The 24034-nt window shown below is 47.4% G+C and overlaps 1 protein-coding gene across 1 annotated transcript in view; it reads left to right on the top strand.

The window, feature by feature from the left end:
* The window catches only part of Grik4 (glutamate ionotropic receptor kainate type subunit 4), a 174614-nt gene that overhangs the window by 138632 nt on the left and 11948 nt on the right, over positions 1–24034 (top strand). The window contains exons 12-16 of the mRNA XM_028755739.1: positions 5994–6103; positions 8771–8944; positions 12519–12684; positions 14374–14599; positions 18871–18999. Of these exons, the coding sequence (XP_028611572.1) occupies positions 5994–6103; positions 8771–8944; positions 12519–12684; positions 14374–14599; positions 18871–18999 (805 nt within the window). The remainder of the gene's footprint in view (positions 1–5993; positions 6104–8770; positions 8945–12518; positions 12685–14373; positions 14600–18870; positions 19000–24034) is intronic.

Raw genomic sequence — 24034 nt, 5'->3', positions numbered from 1 at the left:
CTCTCTCTCTCTCTCTCTCTCTCTCTCTCTCTCTCTCTCTCTCTCTCTCTCCCTCCCTCCCTCCCTCCCTCCCTCCCTCCCTCCCTCTCTCTCTCTCTCTCTCTCTCCTGCCTGCAGATCAGGTTATAAAGCTCTCAGCTCACTACACTCCCCATCACAATGACCATGGACTAACCTTCTGAAACTATAACCAAACTCCCAAGTAAATGCTTCCTTTTGTAAGAGTTACCTGGTGTCCCTTCAGAGCAACAGGACAGCAATGAAGACAGGCAGCGATTAAAAAGTGAGAGAGAAATAAATGCCCAACATGGAGCTAGTGCCTGGCATTTACTGGGTGTGTCATCTGTTTTCCGGGTCGATCTGTTTCATCTCAGCAAGGCTGTCTAGGAACATGGGAAATAGCTCTAAGCCAGCCATCGGGTCACTTCTAACTTAATAGCCTGTCCTGAGGAGGTCAAAAATGATTCATGTCTAAGTCCCTAAAGCTGAGTAACTTGATAGCATAGTCCACCAGTAGAAATATGGATCCCTGGATAGTCATCTTGATATTGGGTATACATTCGTGGAGTGCATCTCCCTCAGGAGCTCAGGTTGTCGTGTGAGCATTGTTCTACTAACAATCACATCCATCCTTCATGTGCATGGTGATGTTTTGCTTTTATGGAAGAAGAAAAAAAATAAAAGATACCCAGAGATGGTGAGTGGCTTGCCTAGGACTGACCACACAGAGAGTCAAGGTTAATGCTAAGATGGGAACTTCAGTGTCTCCAAGGCTGATCTCCAAGAGGAGAAGTAAGAACAGATATGTCCATGTGTGAGATATATTGACAACCAACTATCTAGGTGTTTTGTGCAGAAGGGAAGTAGCTGCTTGCTTTCCTCATCCTCCTGGGCTTAAAGGCAGAGGCCAGTACATGCCAAGCCTCAATATGCAAGATACATACCACAGATTAACCACATGAGCTTTTACAATCATATATAACTTCCTCTGCCTCTCCCAGGCTGAGTCACAAATAAACTATTTCCTTCCCTTTCCAACCATAGAGGATGTCTTATTGACCACTGACCATTCCTGGCACTTGACTATGGAACAAGAAACTTCTCTGTGAACTGCTATTGCATTCTGTAGACACCCAAAGGTACACAGAAACACATGACAGGGAGCACATGGCAACCCTTGGTCAGTGACAAGCTGGAGCAAAGGGGCACAGAGAGGAGGAGAGTTGACGTCACTGGTGCCACGTGTAGGAAAATGGCGTTGAGGCACACTGCCCTTCCGAGGTTCCAAGAGCAACCTTCTTTTGGGAAACCTGAAGTGGAACGTAGTTCCAAGGGTTGGAATCAGAGGCAGCCGTAATGACACATGACTGTAATCCCAGCATGCACGAGGCAGAGACAAGAGGATCATAAGTTTGAAGTCAGCTTGAGCTACACAGGGAGTTCAAGTCCAGCCTAGAGAACTTGTCTCAGCAAACCAAAGGGATAGCAATAACAAATAGACCACTGGTTTCTGAGATCTGCCCTTTCAGGATGAAGGCTGGGTTGCCCTAGCTGCCTCCCTCGAGAACCCTGGAGAGCCCTTCTGAGCTCCTGTGGTACAACCACAGGAACATGAAGAATTAGGAAAGTTGTTGTGGCCAGATGGCTGTCTTCTCCCTCAAGTATCTTTATCCTGTGTCATCATGGGAGAGAAAGTAGTATTTCTGGTCCACTAAGGGAAGATATTGGTATAAAAGGAAGACTCTTCCTCTGTCACACCTCATTCTTCCTACCTGCCATTAGATAGAGAGAAGTGTGTGGGGACATGCCCCCCCTCCTATATCTTCAGTCCTCAAAACAACCCTACAAAGTCAGATTTATTGTTACCCAAAAGTTACAAAGAGGACATAGATACCCCGGGTTTAAGTAGCCTGCCCATCATCATTGAGCTTGTATCTAACTAGAACACCAACATACACCTGGGTATCTGACTAATGAGTCAGAACTTTTGTTTACCACTTATTCTGCATTGTCTGGCTCTGATGTCCCCGTGCATTTGTCTCCAGACTTTAGGAAGGAGAGTATTTTTTTTCCTACGATATCATCTTCCAGCACACAGAAATCCGAATTAATAGATGTCTAAGAATAAAAGGCAGCACTGACATGTTTCATATGACAAGATCCACTGCCACGATACAATTCAAACAACCTCCACAAACCAGGACCACAGGCTAGTTGGTGACCCATCCTTTAGAGCTCTCTTAACACCAACCGTGGTGGGGTCAGATAGAAGCACTGTCCAAAAGCCAAGGCAACCGCTTCTAATTTTCAATCTCACCAGCAGGACTTGACCTGTCCTTGACCTCGGCATGGATCTGTGCCAATGGCTGTACGGAGAGAGATGGATACATGAACCATTGCTTATATATATATTCAGGGTGATTGCCTTCACCTGAAGGCCCTGACCATACCTGCAGTCAGCAGTTACATTGATTGTCTAAGTCAATACAAATGCCTATAAAACAACAGAGTCACAGTAAATGATGAGGCTAGATAAATAACATTTATGAGTACTTTAAACGGGTAGGATCCAGTAAATCGGGATTCTCTTGGCACGGGGTAGAAGGCCTGGGATTAATTAGGGAGTTTATTGGAGCGAGTTGCAAACATTAAGAGTTGAACAAGACTTGGTACAGCTGCCATGAGAACGGGGTAGCGCGGCGTGCCGACGGCACAGCTTGATGAGTGAGTACCGGGGAAATTGAAGCCATCACCAATGATCTGAGTGAGACACAGCTTCCCTGGGTCCCAGTTCTTCCGTCTGTCAGCATGGAAACTCGGGTATTGAAATCAAGAGCGCATGGTGAGGTACCGAGTTATTTTGGAGGAATCGCTGTCACCGTCACACATCTTTTGGGTTCATGATAAGCTGGTATTTTGAAGAAATGCCTATGGCATATGACCATAGTTCGTGCCAAGTCCCAGTGACTAGGGTGTTCCTTGGGAAGGAAGCAATCCAAAACATGCACATAGGAAAAATGGTTGACATCTGGAATGTGGCAAGGAGCATGCTTTCTTTGCTGTCATCTCAATACTGTGGCTCAGTCTAAAACCAGACCAAGATCTCCAATGACAGCCCAGACCTTACTCTTCTGGTCGGTCATCAGTCAATCATTGGTGAAATCAGAGGCTGCCTTGGCAGTGTGACGGACAGCTTTCTAGTGAGGCCTTGTCTCCATTTTGTTTCTTGTTTGTGTGATGCCCCGCATCGTATAACCCAAGTGTCTAAGAGTTTTTCTCAGGGCTTTGCATCATTTCTTATCACCCCTAACCAAATATGGCAGCTTTAAATAGCGCTGCCATCCTTCTCGGGTTCACTGCTCATGACAACATCAGGTATAGATTTCTGACATGGAACATCTAATGGGGCTTCAGATTCGGAAAGCAGCAATGAAAGATTTTTGTCCCCTTCCTGGCTGTCTCCCACTTGAAAGACACAGAGTAAAACAGTTTTAACAGGTCACACAGAATTCATGTACATTGATCAAGAGGCAGCTTCGACCCAAGAGGGGCCCTGCCAGTGGAGTAAGCTAGTGATTTCTCCTACAGTGGAAGAGTGGGCAAGCGGTCTTCTCTGAGTCCTTCATCATCTGTGTGGGTTCTTCACACTCTGCATCTTTCCATGTCTGCCATTGGCTGCTAGGGTGATGAATGACAGTCAGACTGTGGTAGACAAAGGAATGAGCAACCAGGGGCCCAGATTCTGCTTCCCCTGAACCCCTTGTTTCTTGATAGAGGATTTATGTAATGATTAGAGGAAACATACTTACTACTCATGATCTGGTCTCTATCCTGTCCCTCTCCTCCTCCTCCTGCTCCTCCTCCTGTTCCTCCTCCTCCTCCTGCTCCTCCTCTTCCTGATGCTGCTCCTCCTGCTGCTGCCCCTCCCCTCCTGCTCCTCTTCCTCCTTCTCCTGATGCTGTTGCTCCTCCTGCTGCCCCTCCCCTCCTCCTCCTGCTCCTCCTCTCCCTCCTCCTTCTCCTCCTTCTGCTGCTGCTCCTCCTCTTCTTCCTCCTCCTTCTTTTCCTCTTCCTCTCCTCTTCTTCCTCCTCCTGCTGCTACTCCTGCTCATCCTCATCCTCCTCCTCTTGCTCCCCCTCCCCCTGTTCCTTTCTCTCAGTTACTGGCCTTTGCCTCTTACTAGACTCATCTTCCCAACCAGTCTGATCAAGCTTTCTGTGACCATCAACCATTCCCATACTGCGAGGAAATGCACTTGAATTTTCCCTGGCCTGTGCTATAGAGGGAAAGAAAATTATTTTTATAAAGGTTTCCTAAGAGGTTCCAGTCACATTGTGAAAGACTACAGGTCCCACGAATGACTGTCTATAAGCAGGGCAAGTGGTAAAGCATCTCTGTGTCCCTTTTGTGCCAGGGAAAATTCAAATTCTTCCCTAGGGCATTAAGGATGTTCCTCCTAGTTCCCTGAGAGAGAATGAGAAGCCACCCATAAAGGCTGAAGTCACTGGGGAATAAGGCTATGCAGGTACCATGGGGTCACTCACACAGAAAGCCATGAGGACAGACAGACATTACATACAGATAGTAGATGCTATTATGACGGATATGATGTCAAGTGTGAAAGCGGACCTTCTCATAGATTGGCTTAAGGTGCTATTGACTTCCAGTTGCATCCACAGACTTCCTGGATTCCTGAGATCGTAAAAATTACAGCGTTTCTGTTTCGAATGGCCCTTAGACAGCATCTAGCCTGGTGGTTTTGTAGTAAACAGAAGAAGTAAAGTTGACAGCGGAATGCGGCTGGAGAGAGTACACTCCATTTGCAACAGCAATCACTGCTCAGCTCCCACACTGTCAGACCATCCAGCACAGTGGTTCTCAACCCTCCCAATGTCACAACTCTGTAATACACTTCCTCACGCTGTGGTGCCACCCCCCCCCCCCGTAAAATTATTTTTGTTGCTGTTTCATAGCTGTAAATTTGCTACTGTTAAGAATTTTAATGTAAGTACCTATGTTTTCTGATGGTCTCAGGCAACCCCCTGTGAAAGGGTCATTTGGTCCCCCAAAGGGGTCACGACCCCACAGGTTGAGGCTAGGTGTTCATTCTGATCTAGGGTGTTTGTTTCCTTTAGAAAGATAGGACCATGGATGTGTATGTGAGCTCTCTTTAATGAAAAATGAAACACTGTACAGTAGTGAAGCAAGCCTGCAGCTTTCAGAGAGTGGGTCTGATCTAGCCCCTCTCAAGTTGAGGCCAGACAGGATCAGGGACTTGTACAGAACCACACAGCTGAAAAGGTAGCAGACACCCTGACACAGCCTTTCATATTCAGTTCGGTTTTTCTTGTGAGACACGGTGGGAACTTGGTGTTTATATTTTCCCTTCCTGACTCCAACCTCAGGAGCAGCAAGCACATCATGCTATGAGGGGACGGGATGGGGACTTTGAGTTGGATGTGTCTCAAAGTCTTCCATTTGCCACGGTGGGACTTTGGGTGCCTCTCTTAGGCTTCGGTTTCTTCACTAGGAAAATGAACATAATTGGCTGAGGGGCCCCTCGGGACTTGGTTTCCATTGTCTGGGGACACTATGCAGAGCAAAAAGTCAAGGAAACCTGCCATATTAACACTCTTGGGAGAGAGACACAGACGTTAAAGAGGGGATGCTGAGGTCAGACCCTACTATGGCAAGTTCACCTCACAGGTTCTCCTGAACCCCAAGGCAGCAGTCACAGGTGTCAAGGGCTGGAGGATTGGCTCAGCTCAAAGCCCCGTCATCCCAGGAAAAGACAGCCCCACACTGCTGTTTTATCTGTAGATCAGGGTTTTACAAGATGTCCGGTACAGCCCTGGCCACACCATCATCCCTGGCGTTGTTAGAACCACCCAGAATCTCCCCAAAATGCTAGGTTCAAGCCAACGCTCATGCCCTGCCCAAAGCTGTTTTGACTGATTATGCATAGTGAATCTTATTTTCATCTCCATTTTCAGGGACGCAGACCGGGCTATTTCTCCTTTCTGGACCCCTTTTCTCCAGGAGTCTGGCTCTTCATGCTTCTAGCATATCTGGCCGTCAGCTGTGTCCTCTTCCTGGTGGCTCGGTACTCTTCCCTTCCCTTCCCTGTCCTCACACCGCCACCTCGTGTCCACTCTGGGAACTGCATGGGGCGGGGGGTGGGAGGAGGAGAGGATGGTTTAGAAGACCTTAGTGCCAAATAGAGATGGCACAGGGACTGGGGGCCTGAAATGCTCTCTGCCCAGCTGTCAACCTCACACTACCCGTCCATCTGTCCGTGCATGTGTTCCCAACCGTGCACAGTGCGGACAGGTTTGCTTGTCTGGATTTGCTTTTGTATTCTGGCCTCCTGCATCCCTGCCAACCGCCTCGACTTGGATAGGAGTTTTGGGAAAGAGAAGAGAGGGAGGGGGTGACAGGAAGATGTCTCTAATTAAACATGGTGCATTTGGCTACCCTGGCATCTATCTTTGCCATGATCTGCCCTAAAGTCCTGAATGATGAGAAATGGAGCCTGCAGATCCAGACAGAGTGGGGGGAGATTCGGGGTCGGAGGGGGCTGGCATCAGAGGCCACAGTGACACAGGCCAGGGAGCATGCATCCCTCCACAAAGGCTGGCCCTGCCTCTGAAAACACAGCTGTGTCGTTGAACAAAACCCACAGAGGGTAGCAGGCAACAAGAGGGTACATTTGTGCCCACTATTGAGTTGGGAGAAATGGTCAGGGTTAGGGGCCAGAGGATATTAGCCTTCCCTTGTCCCTAGAAGCCAGGAACTGTTCCTGCCCTGTGTGGAAGCGCTCCAGGCTATCCCTAAGCTGTAAACGTCCCAAGAATGTACTACACAGAGGGGTTTGTTTGGCCCGAGCTAAGGTAGCCTGAACTTCAGAAAAAACCACCTTCTACCCACTCAAGTCCCCAACCACACACTCAGCCCTCAGTTTACCACAGGAGACTGTTGAGTGGGAATGGAGAATAGTTTAGACTGAGCTAGAAATCCGACAGAGGCTCTGTAGCAAGTGTTCTCCTTGTCTCCAGAACACAGTGTCGGGGCCAGGTAATCCTTTGGCTCCTGCTCTATCTCTCTGAGGGTGGTCTTTCCAGGGTTGTGTTCCTTCTATGGATTGGGGATCCAGTGTTCTTTGTACTCAAGAATGGCAACAGGAATGTGTTGAATCTTACATGTCCCCAGTGTGCCTCTTCTTGTAATGATCAAAGGCAGAATCAGATGGCCTTCACGGCCACCCAGTAATCTTCAAAGGCACTGAGTTTGCTCTTGTATACCACCCATCCCTCTTGGCCCCATAGGCATTGCCACTGTCAAGTATCTGTTGTCAGTGACAGCTGGCGAGGTGCGGGAGCTCGCATGCTGTCTGACACTTCCGCTCTCCACTTCGCAGCGCTGTCTGCTACTGTGTTTAGGAAGCTGTCTGTGAGATCCAGGCTCCGCTGCTCTGAGATTCTCTCCAGCCCCCTGTGGATGAGCCTGTATGTGTGGACAGTTGGTTCTAGTGGAGTCTGCACAGCTTTCAAGTCACCACTAAGGCTCTGCACCTAAAGCTGCCCTGATGAGCTCTGCACCCTCCTTTGTGACCACCACACCCACATACTGTGCCAAATCTGACATTAGCACATAATAAATGATAATAATAATAATAACAACAACAGCAAAAGAAGATGTGTTAGCCTATTTTGGTAGGAGGCTGAGGCAGAAGGACGGCCATGCATTTGAGTCTAACCTGGGCTATGTAGTAAGCTCCAGGCTAGCCTGGGCTGGACTGAGACCCTGTCTCAAAGAATGACAATAGAAAAGGTATTAAAGGGCTAATCATGTGACTGCATATTTGTATGCTATGCAAACCTGGGATATTCTGCTCTAAGGCAACAGTTTGCACAGGGGTTCCATGGACTGCAAAGGCTCCTGGGAGCCTTCAGACACATGTGGGCATCGAGAACTCTAAAGCCCCAGCGCCTCTTCCTTCAGATAGGTTGTCCTTTTGTCTTCACATGCTGTACTTCTGGGTGACAGTTTAGAGCAGAAACATTAAATTCCAGGCCATCACCCCCAAGCCAGCTCATCGTCAGTGGTACCTCACAGCAAGGACAGGGGAGAGTGCTAATACAATACCTCTGCATCTCTAAGGCTGGGATCTAGGACACTGCATCTGATAAGAGAGAGGCAGTGGCTGTCAGTGTGGATACAGACCTGGGGCCATCCACACCTCTCAGGTCCACAGGCTTGTCGCACAAGGGCTTTTTAAAACAAGCCCTCCTGGCGGTTGTGAAGTAGCCAGGGTTTGAGACCTATAGAGTTAGGGTGAGAGTTTTTAAGCTGTGGCCCTGTAGGACCCTGGAAATGTTTCCTGGTCTCGTCGGGAATTCACCGTGAGTAAGCAAGGACCTTTTTCCAGGCTGCCCACCCCCAATGCTCTCATCTTCCTGACAAAGACATCACTTTTAGTCATTTTAAATATTGGAGGTGAACACCTGAGTTTACATAAGGGAGAAATGCATTTATTCGAAGTATTAAATAAAAGTAGTTTGAGAAGCACCAACTTTTCAAACTATTGGGGGGGTGGATCCAACCCACTTCACCCCCTCCATGGGAAAAGGAAATCCAAGAAGCCAAGTATAGCAGAGGGAAGTAGTGGACCCCACCACACAGGTAGAGCCAGCAAGATGAGTTGTGGGGCTCTCCAGCACCCCATGTCTACCCCCTCCTCACCCCAGGAATGTGATCTTCTCTCCTGCAGGTTAACTCCTTATGAGTGGTACAGTCCACATCCTTGTGCACAGGGTCGGTGTAATCTCCTGGTCAACCAGTACTCCCTGGGCAATAGCCTATGGTTTCCAGTTGGAGGCTTCATGCAGCAAGGCTCCACCATCGCCCCGCGAGCTCTGTCTACCCGCTGTGTCAGTGGTGTCTGGTAAGGCCCAGCAGCAGGACCAGGAGTAGACTAAATAGAGACCCAAGGCTGGGTGGTGGTGGTGCATGCCCTCAGTCCTAGCACTTGGAAGGCAGAGGCAGGCAGAGCTCTGAGTTTGAGGCCAGCCTGGTCTACAGAAGGAGTTCCAGGACAGCCAGCACTACACAGAAAAACAGACCAGCCCTTTCTGATGGCAAGGAGAACAGCCAGGGAGATTTGTCTTGCCAGGTAGACTCTAGCAGGGAGCCAGCTGTCTTAAAAATACAGAGGGTGATGGGCGATGTGGATGTGGGAGAGGTTCAGTACTATTTACTCTGTCCTAGTACCTAGCCCTGTCTCTGGGCTCTGAGTACAGAGGAGAACCAAGATAAGAAAAGGGAAGAGAGAAAGAAAGAAATAAAAAAGAAAGAAAGAAAGAAAGAAGGAAGGAAGGAAGGAAGGAAGGAAGGAAGGAAGGAAGGAAGGAAGGAAGGAAGGAAGGAAGGGATAAAATGAAACAGCCTTGGTGGTCTACAGCAAAACAACCTCTTGACCTGAAGACTGACTGAGTGGTTTGGCCAAGAGAGGGCATATGCAGATTTATGCAGATAAACCTGCTGTGAAGTCCCTGCAGGAGAAGGTTCCTTTGTTTTTCCTCCCAGCTTTTCCAGCCTTTGTCTTCCTGGTCGACCAGTACTCCCTGGGCAGCAACCTTTGGTTTCCAGTTGGAGACTTTATGCAGTGAGGCTCCACCACTGCCCCTTGAGCCTTGTTCACCCACTCTTGGCTCTGTGAGGCTGACCTATCTATCTCAGGAGCTACAGGAATGGTCAAACTCTTAGATTCTCCGATGGGCAAAAGATTCAACATTAGGACAGTTCTTTGAAAACTTACAGAAGCTATAGAGAAACTAGGGAAATAGGAACATAGGCAGCCTAGAGAGACAAGTTTGCAAAATACAAGTATTGGATCCTCTCTTAGCAACACACGATAGGTTTGACTGCCGTAGCTCTCGGAAATTACAGCCTTAGTCCCCCAGCCTCCTCCTCCTCAGCCTGTTGAAGTCAAAGGACGAGGAGATGAGGTATTTCCACCCTCGGTTACTAGTGCCTAGGTCACACAGTTGGTCTAGAAGCAGGTACGAGAGTTATTTCAGGAACTGGGCTAATAGCTAGGACAATGATACCTCTTTCTATCTAGAGCTTTCATTTGCCCTCATATGGCAAATATGGCAGGATTTAAGCCACTTGGGCAAGATGCTCACCTGTTCCCAGGTATTACTGAGAAGTCACTGAGTAGATTAACATACAGAACTGGGCTTCCTGTCCCCAAGAAGAGGACACTGTCTCAGCAGAGACAGTCACAAAACTCCCTCAAAGCCTAGGAAAGTTAGGCAGCAGCCTTGGAAGAACATCCAAGGGTGTTCATTTTGTTCCTTTGGCCTTTTCCTTCCAAAGGGTGCTCTTTGCCACTGGTGAGCCTGGGGCTGGTGTTCTTTACCTGTTGCATCTGCCATAGGCTCCTCACAGCACCCAAGGAAAGCCTTCCTCTAGAGAGTTTTAGAAGCCCACATCCTGCAGGGTGCTGATCTAAATAGCAGACCTCAGATGACCAAATCACTGTGTTCCAGAGCACACTGGGAGAGGAACTCTGTGACAAAGAGCCACCATGAGAGACCTTCACTAACCCCCCTGTCCACAGTTATCAGCGTGTGTCTCTGTTTCCTGAGTTCTTAGATTATTAATCAAGGTTTAGTTAGTCTCCTGGGAAAGTGGATGATCAGAAGACAGGATCGCCATGACCTGCCCTGGCCTCCCAGCCAGAGCAAGGGACAGAAAATGTCACATTGCTCAGAAGACTGCCAGCTTTACAACTGCTGATATCTTCAGATGGAGGGGCACAGCCCCACCAATGCCTTGGGATAGCTTGGCCTGCACTGGGTAAATTGAGCTGGCTGACAGCTTGCCCTTATGACCATGGCCCTGAACATCTACATGTCACCCAGGAAAGAGCAGGCACCAGAGTGTGGCCATGAGCCCGAGAGCAGCTCCTAGACAGCTCTGAGGCCATGTCTACATTCAAGGTACATTAACTCGGCTTCTCCTCAGTGTATCCAGGCTGCTGCTGAACTAGGGCCCGCCCCTAGGGATGGTCACAGTGTAAAGAGCTGAAGGGGGTACAGAGAGTGTGTCCTGAGCAGGGAAGGAAGCCTGTCGCTTAGAGGTCACTACTCGAGATAGCATCAGGGAGGCAGCCAGACAATTTTTATCCCCTTGCCAGCCTGGCGGCTTCTGCACATTTATCTAGTTTGTTCTAGATTGCTAATCACAAATGACATAGTACCTCATTTGCTGTTGCCAGGGCCCAGAGACATGTAGAGCAGGTACCATTATCCCCATTTAATAGATAAATAAACCCAGGAAAGACCAAGGACTTTCCTTGCTATCGTATTGGTGACCAGAACAACAAGAAGATAAAAGACAACCGAAAACCAAACCAAATCAAAACAGTCCACCTCCCTTGTGGTCTAGCATATAAAAGTCCATTGAGTTGGTGGATGGCCCTGTTGTGTCTCCCTAGGCAGACATCCAGCTAGAGTACTTGGTAACCTTACAAAAAGGGACAATGGGATTTCTTGGTTTTGAAAATCCACCTGGCAGCTGCCAGCTGCTGAGTCCCGTGACAAATGCTGTGCATTAACAAAGCAGTGTCTGCATACCGGGTAAACCCTTGTGAATACCGACACCACTGATCCTGAATTGGTGAGTCTCCAGCCTGATTTGTGGTGCTTAGATCTGTGTGTGAGCCCCTCACACACAAGGAGGTACTGGTGTAGATCCAGCCTAATGAGCAGATGGGAAAAAAGCTTGCTTAACCTACCAGACTGAACACACTGCCGTTTGGCATATATGCTGCCTGCATTGCAGAATTATTCAAATTTCAAATGAAATTCCAGCGACTCCATAAAATAGTCTTGTAAGTCTGAAGCAGCTTGTCCATTGTCAGAGGGTTTTTCCAATTTCAACTTCTCAGCACTCCAAAGATGCTTTTCACAAGTTCATCTTCATTGAAGACTTTCTGCCGTTTTACGGTCATAGAACTGGCTGGGTACAACTGTATCGGTATTTATCAAGGTACTTTCCAGAGCCTCCCTCTGCTTCCTGTAGCAGTCGGATAGTGCGTTCGGCTCCCTGAGTCGTAGGGATTAGCTGAGGTAGTATTGGATGTCGCTCATTTTAGGCATTCAGTGTGCAGCTCTGCACAAAGCCGTCATCTCATTCACCGGCTCATCTCCGATGTCCCCAGACCCTCGTGTGCATGGACTATACACCTCTTTTGAATGACAAGTAATCACATTTCAGAAATAAGAAAAAAAAATCACAGCCACTTATTATCTTCCGGGTAGCATTCACAAGTTTGGTGCGTGTCCCTTGACACTGTGTATCCTGCATCCTTCCCTTCCTTACACCGAGCTGATATCTCTTTCAGAGTAAAATACTTGCACACTCCTGCATCATAGCAGGACAGGGCTCAGACACCTAAGCCTCCTGGCAGTGCCAGGACAATGAAGCCTCTCTGGTCTCTTCCCGCATAGGTGGGCATTCACGTTGATCATCATCTCTTCCTACACGGCCAATCTGGCAGCCTTCCTGACTGTGCAGCGCATGGAAGTACCCATTGAGTCCGTAGATGACCTGGCTGACCAGACCGCCATTGAGTATGGCACGATTCACGGAGGCTCCAGCATGACCTTCTTCCAAGTAAATACTACACGGCTGCTCACCAGTATGGGGGAGGGCGGAAGGAAGATGAGATGCATGTGCGTTCATATTCGAAACATCTCCACCCATCTCATCCCCTCTTTTGAGCATCTCTAACCTTAGAAGTCTTCACGGGACCTAGTTTTCTCCCGTTCCAAAGAATTTCCCCAGAATGAGGTCTCAGGAGGATTTTGTATGAATATCAACCTATCCCCATATTGTTGTGCACGAGCAGCTGGTAATACGTGGGATGGGTTTAGAGCTAACATGATGAAGCCTTCTAAACTTATAATAGCCCTGTGTTTGTTTTATGTGCACTATACACTGTGGATCGAGCTTGCAGTCTTGTTTACATGACTGCATCGGATGGAGCTGATACGCTCCTTTAAATTTTAAAAAGCGAGTTGGATTTTATAGTTAGTACTTCGACAAAGCAAGATTAAAATAATGAGGGGGCTGGGGAGGGGTGGCTCCCTGGATAAAATGCTTACTGTGTAAGCTTGAAAACTTGAGATCGGGTCCCTGGCACCCACGTCAATAGTGAGTGGGTGTGGTCACACACACCTGTAACCCAGTGCTGGAGTAGAAACACAGACAAGTGGTACCCAGAGCTCACCTGCCAGCAGTATAGCCAGTCAGTCAGTGGACCCCAGACTCAGGGAGGAAACCCAGGCATCAAAAACAAAACAAAACAAAACAGATGGGGAATTGTAGAAGAATACATCCCAAACCCACTTGCGCTTGCATTCCTACGTACAGACATAAACACATGCACCTGCGCATGTGCACACTAGTGAAAGTAAAATAAAATGGTGCCTATGCCCAGTGTTTAAGAAATGTAAATGAAGATGGCCTGGGGGACAGGCACATTTGGATTCTTTGGGAACCTTGTAAGTCTCAGGAGGAGCCCCTGCCACAATATAGTATTCAATGACAGCCAAGCTGATTGATCACCAAGGCTGACAGAAGCAGGCCGCACAGAAAGAACAGTTTTCTTGTACTTCGAGAACTCCAGGGATGATCTTCCCTGGGGGCTCATGGTATCTAACCAACTAACATCCAAGAGGTTTGTTTTCACAGGAGATAGGCCCAAGGCTCGCTGTCTGTTTTCCAAAGGAATCTCTGTGCCTGTTGGCATCGGGACAGGGAAGGCTTTGTACAACTAGAGTTTGGATCGACCCCCAGAATTTTGTCTTGTTCTTATTGGTAAAACAGAAGCCAGCCTTGGGTGGTGGGGTTGATACATTCATTGGCTTAGGGTAGGTAGGAGACATCCACGCCGCTTCTTCAGAACTGTCTCTTCATTAGTCCTGAATGAACCTGTGTGCACTGTCCCAAACTGAGGGAAGATGAGGGATCATAACCAGAATTGGAATTCTGCCTGTCTGAGGAGGTTGGTGCTGAAGGAATTCTGGAGGGTAGCTGAGACAGAACCCGTGATCGACTGGTAGGCAGAACTCACAGAACAAGTCCCTTTCTCCTCTCCTAGTAAAGACACAGGTCTGTCCTCCATTATGCAATGGCAGTGACCTTCTCGGGGTGAGGTGATATAAAGGAAGAGGAGCTTGGCTGTGATGTGGGGTAGAGCGGCAGAAGGGCCCACCTCGTGATTCTTTGATGCCCTCTCTTTTTAAGCCAATGTTTCCTTTCTTATTTCCCAACCTTGCTTCCTTCTGATGTCTCCCCCAGAATTCCCGTTACCAGACCTACCAACGCATGTGGAATTACATGTACTCCAAGCAGCCGAGCGTGTTCGTGAAGAGCACGGAGGAGGGGATTGCCAGGGTGTTGAATTCCAACTACGCCTTCCTGCTGGAGTCTACCATGAATGAGTACTACCGGCAGCGAAACTGCAACCTCACTCAGATTGGGGGCCTGCTGGACACCAAGGGCTATGGGATTGGCATGCCAGTCGGTATGCAGGAGAGCGACAACCTTTGGGTATAGCTTCCTCCAGGCAGGGTCGGGGAGCCAAAGCCACTGAGTGCTGTCTAGAATCCATTAGCCCGTTTCCAGAACCAACAGGTTTGAGAACGACTTTAAGTAGGCTTCTTTATGGTTAAAAAAAAAAAGCAAGCACATGTACTTGTTCATTCATCCGTCCCTCCTTCCTTTCTTCCCCTCTCTCTCTCTCTCTCTCTCTCTCTCTCTCTCTCTCTCTCTCTTTCCTTTTCATTTTTAAAGACAAGGTTTCTCTATAGCATCTCAGATGTCTTGGAACTCACTCTGTAGACCAGATTGGCTTTGAACTCAGAGATCTGCCTGTCTCTGCTTCCTGAGTTGCTGGTATTAAAGGCATATGCTCCCACCGCCTGGTTACACATGTACCTCTAAGCAGAAATAAATGTGTATGTGTGTATATGTATGTATATGTATGTATGTGTATGTATGTATATGTGTTTGTGTGTATGTGTATATATTTGTATATGTGTGTATGTTATATGTATGTGTCTCTGTGTGTATCTGTGTGTGTCTGTGTATTGTGTGTGTCTCTGTGTGCATGTCTGTCAGTGTCTGTGTGTGTATGTATTGTGTGTATGTCTATGTGTCTGTGTGTTTGTGTGTCAGTGTCTGTGTGTGTATGTGTGTGTCTCTGTGTGTGTGTGTGTCCACACGCACACATGTGGAAGTCATTGGTTGACACTAGATGCCTTTCTCAGTTGCTTTCTATCTTAGCTTTTGAGATGGGATCTCTCACTGAATCTGGTGCTCACTGCTTTGGCTACACTAAGCCCCGAGATCCTCCTGCCTCCTCATCCCTAGAATTATAGGTGTGCTCCACCACGCCTCCATTTTTACTTGGGTGCTGAAGATCCGAATTCAGGTCCTTGTGTTGGCACAGAAAGTTCGTTACCAACTCAGCCATCTCTCCAACTCCCTAATCAGTAATTAAAGAACTAGTTGGCTAGTTATTTCATTCATTCACTATTCAGGGATAATTCTAACTATTGAAGAGCATGGATGCCCCAGCAGAGACTTTAGGCCTTATTCTCTTTGTCTCTCAGTTTGGCATGTTGGCCGTTTCTCTGTTGATTAACGTCTCTACTAACAGCGGGAAGAAAGAAGGGCTGAGACAAACACATCTTGCTGATTGTAGTTCACTGACAAGATTACAGGAGACGACATTCAAATTCTATGTAGATTTCACTGCTCTGTCTACTCTGACTTGGTGTGGGTCATTGAGAATGGGCACGGATGTACCATGCATTTACTGGGTGCCATCTGCTTTTGTAAGTTGTTTGGCTTCTAGAGTGGTGCCACAGCTGTCTTTCTCAAAGGACATTCACTTTGCCAATAGCTCTACCACCAAGAAATCAGGAGGTTCATTCAGCTGTTCTGACTGTGAGGGATCTAAGCACAGCCTCGGGATGGTCATGTGGGGCACTGACTATACCGCTGTGTCAAGCATTCCTCATGTAAGGCTGTTCCTGAAGAAGGTGACAGGCAGAAGAATAAAGACATGAGGACATTAGGTACATAAGAGCTCTGATCTTTGGCATGCAGACCTTGTAGCCACATTTTACATCCGTGGATTGATCTTTCCCTGACTGGAAGTGTTATAAATTACAGAATCCATTTACACCTTGGATTATAATGAGCGAGGTCTTAGAATCCAGGAGACCTGACTGTGGTACCTCAGAGAGGTGCTTTAACAAATCTGAGCCTCTGTTATCCAAGTAATAGGATTAAGTTTCTCATACCTACTCAAGGAGTCACTGTGTGGGTTAGGGCTGTAGTTGGCCAAGTCTCATGCTTAGCCTTCACTGGGGAATATTAATATCCTTTTCATTTTTTCCCGTAGTTCTCTATGCTGTTTGGTAAAAGCAAATTGCTTCTTAGAATATTGATTAGAAAGCAACCAAATGAGCCTGGGCAATAATAAAGTTCCTCTGAACGTTGTTGGGTCTGACACCAGCAGCTTTTGTAGACCAGAAGCTTTACTCTGTGCACTGGCAAACCTTCATAGACTCTGTTTACAGTCGTATTTTATCCGTGCCCATTAATATTACAGATTGTGAGCCTCTTTGAGAAATCTACTGGCTGACATTTACTTTCAAGATGGCGGGGTAGAACATGAAATGAACTTGGGGTGCACCTTGGTAATACTTTAGTGACTCGATAAATTTAGTCTAAATGTCAAGTACTTCCTTTCACGGGGAACTTGACCACACATGGTTGAAGTGAAAGAGACAAGTTCTAGGAAATTTTATTTATAACTGAGGGGAAAAAAAACGGAGAGAAAGGCCTTTGCCTTGACCCCGTCATGATATTGTTTTTATGAATATTATCTCACTTAATTGTGCCATGTGAGAAGTAGACTTGGCTATGCCCATAGTGCAGAGAACAGAAATTGTCCAAGGTCACAAACTAGAAAGAGATGCCTCGAACCTAGGATACCGCTCTTCAAACACAGCACTTTCTAGAACAGACCACATTGAGGTATGAGTCCCCCAGCTAGCCAGCACAAGGTAGATGGATGGGGTGGAGGTGTACTGCAGGGAGGTTCATATTCTCACATCAAGTGCTGGAAACAACAATATACAACTCCTGATGCATTTTGCAGCCAATTCGGAGATAAGATTCAGATCCCCCGAGGTTATACTCCATGACATTCTTCTAGTAGGAGGAAAGAGAGTTACTACAGAATGCCTGACATGGTTGGGCCCAGGAAAAAGAAGAAAACCAATAAGGAAAAATGGAAACTGAATCTGATGGCTCTGGAGCTGAGAAAGCCACCAGACAGCAGGCAGAACTGCCTTCAATATGGCCCCTGGGCCACTGTGGGTTTGGATAGAAGTACCTTGCAGCAGTGGAATACAGTCTTTAAATCTAGATAGTGTTAGCCTAACATCTGTCCACATCTGCAGGGCAACTTGTTCACGAACTCATTCACTACAAGTGTGTGTTACACACTCATTCTACAGATATCTGTTCGTGGACATCCATGACAAAAAATACCTTCAAGGCTGCAGGCTTGTTGTGGGTTCACTCAGTATAGTTGTGCCTAAAGAAGGTGGACTCTATATACAGTCCTGCAGTTTATGACCCAGCAGCCTGGGTATTGCCTTGGAACTTACCCAAAATGCAGAATTTTGGGTCTTGCCCTGAACCTACTGAATCAGAACATTCCATTTAACAAAATCTCCAGGTGATTCCTACACACATTAAACACCCTCGTTGCTGTGTTCAGGCTTCTTCCTTGTACCCAAGATCATAGGCATTCTCAGAGGTGCCTATCTACACAGGATCTTTGTAGGGATTGGGAAAGAAATCTAGGCAACCAAATTGTTTTTCCAAGTGTCTTGACAGCTTTTTCTTAATGATCACAGGCCTCTACCTGTTGTAGGACATTGAGCTTTCCTTGAATTCATTTAAACTTGTTTTTTATGATTAGACTTGGATCCTAGAACCAAAACTCCTCAACCATATTCTATTGGAAAATTTTTCAAAGAATTCTATACAATAGAAAGAAGCCTTCTGTTTGGTGGAGAAGGGGCCATAGGGACCCGGAGTGATTGGCAGGGCTGTAGGCTCTGGTAACCTTAGCTATGAGAGTTGGGGACATCTGGTTACTGGCTTCTCCATGCAGAAGGATGAGAGGATGCTCTGGCTAAGTGTCTTTCAGTGGTTGATGGCTGGTTATGGTAAGTGAATGTAAAGTATACTGTGACAATAGTCACAAATGCCCCAGAAGTGAATAGACGTGAAGTAGAAAGTTGGACATTTCACTAAGAAGTTTGTGTCCCATTAACTCACATGGTGGCTTCCTAGAGGCTAATGGGCAGATCTCCATCCAGTTTCCTGAGTGTCATTGTGCAGGTTGCTGAGTTCTGATAATCTGGTCCTCTATTTAAGTTAGAAAATGAGGTTGCTAGGCAGGGAGATGGGTCTGGGAAGCCATTACTCAGCCCATGTTGGGGTCTTTGGACATGGTCAGATGATCATGTTAGTCATATGGTAGAAAGGAAGTAGAGGAGCTGAGAAGGCTGTGCAAACCAGAAAGCCCTTCTTTTGGCAGAGAAGACAGAGGTAGAGGAGAGTGGCCTTGGAGACAGATGCTGCCTGCTGTGTCTGTGCCCCTGCCAAGGTTCAAGCTGACAGAGTGGACAGGATGCTGGGAAGGGGAGCGCCCTGTGTCTAGAAGAACAGCAACATCATGCCCTGGGTTTTCTTTTGACTCCTTAGGCTCAGTGTTCCGGGATGAGTTTGACCTGGCCATTCTCCAGCTGCAGGAGAACAACCGCCTGGAAATTCTGAAGCGGAAGTGGTGGGAAGGGGGAAAATGTCCCAAGGAGGAGGACCACAGAGCCAAAGGTAAGGAGGACCACAGAGCCAAGGATAAGCACCCTTGGGTCTTCCCACTACTTGACAGAACCAATATGGCCTTGTTCTCCAACCAAAGTCCAAGCAATCACTTGTAGGATACTTTGACACCAAAGCCTAGATTGGGCTGCTAGGGACTAGACCTATCACAGGGTCCCCTCACACAGAGACCCCAGAGATGCTATGTTATCTGAATCTACCCCTCAAATTTGAATGCTGTTGTTACCAGCCTGGCCCACAGCTACGTGGTATTCTTTTCGATTACTGTGATAGAAGATCAAATGAAGGTATGTTGTCAGGTGTAAGTAATTGGGGACTCACATTTTGAGAGGCAAACACCATTCAGAGAGAGCAAGCTGGGAATGCCCCATGGCTTTGAAACCTCAAGGCCCATCTTCCAGTGGCATACTTTCCCCAGAAAGACCACACTTCCTTAGCCTCCCCAGTGAGCAATCGCCAACTGGACACCAGGTATCCAAATGCTGTGAAGGACATTCTCATTCAAGCCAACACATCTGTCCTTCCTTCCCTCCTGTGTGGTTGCAATAGCTTGATCTCCCTTTCCCATTCCTGTGTCTTGACAGTGGCCAGAGTGATTCGTGTTTAAGATGCAAATTAGACCACAGCATCCCTCTGCATGAGCCTTTCAGCAATGTCCTATCTCACTCAGAATGCGTTTCAGGTTCCCTGGAGCTTCAAGGACCAAAGTGATCTATTCCCCCATCCACGAACTCTCTCTTTTATTTCTGTTACTCCCCAAGACTCCCCCATCCTGCATCTACCCTGGAGCCAGAGCACCTGCTCATTCCTCTAGGTGTTTGTTCCCCAGGATTTCTCTGTGGGGAAGAATAGGGGGGTCCCACATACAGGAGGAATGTCTAATGTTCCAGCAGCCTGGAGGCTTTGGCGGCAGCAGGCCCCAATAACATGAGGAAGTCTTTGGTTCCAAAAGGGTTTATTGTCATGGCGGATGGTGGATGAATCTGGAAGTACCCCCAGAGAACTCAGGCCAGTCCTGAGTTAAATAGGGAGGAAGAAAGAGGGAGGATTGGGGGAGGCATGCTTAATCTGCTCCGCCCTCTGGCCTTCATTAGTATGTAAATCCCTGGGGCCTGAGGCCTCTAGTCATGACCTCTACCTGTGCACTTTGGGAGGAGCTGTCTGGCCTACGTGACTGAACAATGTAATTCTATGGAGACTAGACTGCTTTTCAGGACCCTGGGTTCTGAGGGCGCTCCGAACTCCTGCCAGTTCTCACGCAGAGTCTCAGGATTCTAGGCAACTGCCCAGCCATGACCCAGAATACCCTTACGCAGTCCCACATTTCTCAGAGAGGACTCCTTCCCCTCCTATCTGAAACTTTTTCTTTCAAGGTTGTACTATGACTGTACAGTATCTCCTTATTCTTTGTTTGCTCACTTCCCCCTTTTATTAGAGTGAAGATTTTATAAGCGTGGGGTTTGTCTTCCCAAGGCCAGCCCAGCATAGGATATTTTCTTGGAAGGAAGGAAGGAAAGAAGGAAGGAAGGAAGGATGGAAGGAAAGAATGAAGGGAAGAAGAAAGGAAGAAAGGACAGTTGGGTGAATGGATGGTTGGGTGAATGGATGGACAGATGGACAGATGAACAGATGGACAGATGGATGAATGGTAAATAAAAGAATGAATACTACATTGGGTTGAATGCAAAGCAACCACAGACTGTATGCGCAATAAGGCGTGCAGAGTGTCCCTGAGCACCCAGGAGACACAGGCGAGTTCTGATTACACCTAGCACAGACTCACTAATGCCTGCTAGTTATTTTTGGCTAGCTTATATTCTCAACATATCCTGACTTGGACAATAAATCATAAGGTCACCCTCGCAGTCTCCTTGCAGCCTCGCTAAAATAGGCAACAGATTTACCTGTGCACGCTCTCCCTTCGGAAAGAGTAGAATGAAGGAGAGCGAGCACTTGCCTTTCTGCTTGGCATGAATGATTATCTCCACAAGATGTTGAGTGCTGCTGTGTTTCTAAGTGTTTATGTGTAGGCTTCCATCTGGCAAGGCCAGGTCTTAGGAGTGCAACTCTAGGAGGCTGGTTATAAATAATAAAAAAGAAATTGTGCCTTCTTAGGAAGTCATGAAGCCACACACTTCTTAGGATGCTCCCTTCACAAAAGCCGGAGCCACCCATTGGGATGGCCATGAGTTGACACAGGCATTGGCAGATCTCAGTTGAATCCCAGCTCCACCCATTGCTAGTCTGTAAATGTTGGCATGTAGTTAATGTGACTGAGCTCACTTCAGCCTTTATGATGACTACAGAAACCAGCGTGCTGTAGACTTGCTGGGACGGTGAATCCAAGGCTGGAGAGTACTACTAGATTCTATTCATAGGAAGGGCCCAGGGCATCCCAGCCATTACTGCTCTGCTCTGGAATGTGGCCCATGCTACTCTCAAAGAATCCCAGGATGGTCTTTTCTGTTATCTGTCTGCAAAGGATCCATTTCCAGCTGTCACCCAGCCAATCAGTCATCCAGTGAACAGGAGATACTGAGGTACCATGAGGTACATTGCTCCTGGGAAAAATCAAGTCATACAGACTTACCATTAAAGAACTTGAAGTTTCAGGAAAGATTATCAAACAGCGTCAGTACTGGCCAGACTACAGGGAAAGATTGGGGTGCATGCAGAGGGGACTATTAGATTCTTTTCTCGGAAGAAAATAATGAAAGAAATACAGAGAAAAATATCAGGACTTGCTTACAGATTAGGTATAGCAAAGATTTTGAAAATGCCCAGATCCTGAGCAGGTAAGGACAGTATGAAGAGGGCATCACAGGGAGATAAGCAGTATAAGGAAGGATACAGAAGCTGAGAAGGGCAATGCACAGGGCCTGTGTGGGGCAGCTGAAGCCTTGGCTCAACACATGGGCTAGTTTGAGGAAGCTGGCTGTAGATGTGAGAGGTTCTAGAGCAAGCTACTGTGGAACGGCAAAAGCCAGTCCTGTACATGGTGTCAGAAATTATTTGGAGAGCATCTCTGATCCCAAAAGATAGCTGTTGCCTTGGGAGACACACCATCTAAACAAGTCACACTCACGGCAGACATGATGCTGTTGAAGGGTCAGACTCTGGGTTTGCTAGAGAAGTATTTTGGAATGCAGATATTTTCTTGTTTCGTGCTGAAGGAAAATGATAAGGTTGAAGACAGAAGTTAACAAGTAAACAAAACAAAGATTCAAAGCCACCAAGTCTACAAAACGGATAAAAGGATGGTTAATCAGGGCATGTTGGGTTGTGGCCTATCCCTGCCCAGGAGACTGCTCCATGCTGACATCTACTGTTGGTGTCACTCCCAGAATGAGCTGAGGAGACATCTTTTTGTCACCTAAAGGAGTGTCACCTTTAGAGTTTGGGAAACCCCAGCCTTATATGACATACCACAACAGGATAGCAGCATGGGAAGAGGCATGCAGGGTCAGAGGGCAGAGAAAGGGGAAGGCCTGAAGTTTCCCAGGGTCCCAGAAAAGAACACTGGAAATCTGGGTATAAAGAGTAGAAGAGGAGACGCCCATGCACTTTCTATGAAACGTCGTGGGAAACGTCGTGGTCCCCTCCCATCCTACGGTCAAAAGTACACCCAACGCAAGAGGGAAAAGATACAAAGGAGACCCTGAATTTTACCTGAATTTAAACCAAAAACGACTGAGAAGTCTGTGTGCCTGGCACTGGAATGAAAATTGATGTTTGAGGTAGAAGTTAAGTCTATTCACAGAAAGCAAAAGTATTTTCCCTGCATTTGTTGGCTTTGGAAATCCCTTCCCATTCTACAGAGGTTTACGGAGACTGATCAGACAGCAGAGGTGGAGGTGGAGGGAAGAGGGAGACTGGGAGTCAGGCCCCAGAGAAAGATGAAGTGGCGTGTATGGGAGGCCTCTCTGTGATGTACATGGGGACCTAGGGCTCTGTGGCATAGAGGGAAGAACTGGCAGATGAAACTGTCAGCGGAGTGACCCTGCCCAGGTCACTGTGCCTCAGGAGACTCCTGGGTCTTCCCAACCTCCCAACACTAACTTGCCTTTGCAGCGCCCTTTGGAACACAAGAGCGAGCACTGTCATAAGAGCCAAGGTGCTGGAGCAGGGCTGTCTGGAGGATGCTGCACACATTTCCATGAAAACCACAATGTCGGCTGCCCGCCCAGCCATGGCAACCAAGGCCAGCTTCATGCAGTGACCCCTCTTCTGCCATGGCTGAAATCCAGGCAGATTGTTCAGAGATGCCTAAGCCTCCTTGGCCAAGCAAAACCCCCTCATGACTTCTTACAGGCCATGCTGAAAGCGCTGGCCCAAGATAGAGGCCGTGCCTCTGTTTCATTTTTCTCTGGCTAATTAGCCATTGCATTTATCTTTGCCCCTAACTCAAGGCTCAAAGGACTCAGACTTGGGGGAGCAACGTGACACGAAATATCTCCTCCTTGAAGTCTTTAAATGGCCACAGAGGGTTGAGCCATGGGAGTTTTCCCCCTTGTGTCTCAAATAGCAGGAGGTTTAATTTGCTTTCCCCGGTAGCTCTCGGGTCATCTTTCTTTTTATAGTTTGTACCAATTGGCTTTCATGTGCTCCTAAAGAAACGAGGGGACTGTGGAACAGCAGAGAGATGGAGGTGACTGGAAGTAGGAGGGGGGTCTTTTTTTTCCCAGAGACCTCTGAAACTGACAGTAACTGCCAGCACGTTGGTCTCAATTAAAATGTACCAGACAACATGCGGGAGCCTAATGTAATCCTTCTCCACTTTGTTATCCTATTAAAATGCACACAATTTCAAAGAAAGGGAACTGATGCTTACCCTACTTTTAATCCAGCATTACAGCTCAGACACCAAGGCCAAGAAGAATCCGATCACTGAGGTAATGCTTCCTATCTTGAGCTTTCTTCACGGGCCTTATGTCAATGCAACAACCTTCTCGTCATAACCTCTTTTCTCTGTCCCCACCTGAAGCTTGGCAACCAGCTACCTTCCTGCAAACACTGAGAAATAAGA

This window comes from Grammomys surdaster, unplaced genomic scaffold (genome assembly GCF_004785775.1).
Source record: "Grammomys surdaster isolate TR1022 unplaced genomic scaffold, NIH_TR_1.0 126086, whole genome shotgun sequence".
Classification (NCBI taxonomy): Eukaryota; Metazoa; Chordata; class Mammalia; order Rodentia; family Muridae; genus Grammomys; species Grammomys surdaster.
This window is presented reverse-complemented; position numbering and strand designations above follow the sequence as displayed.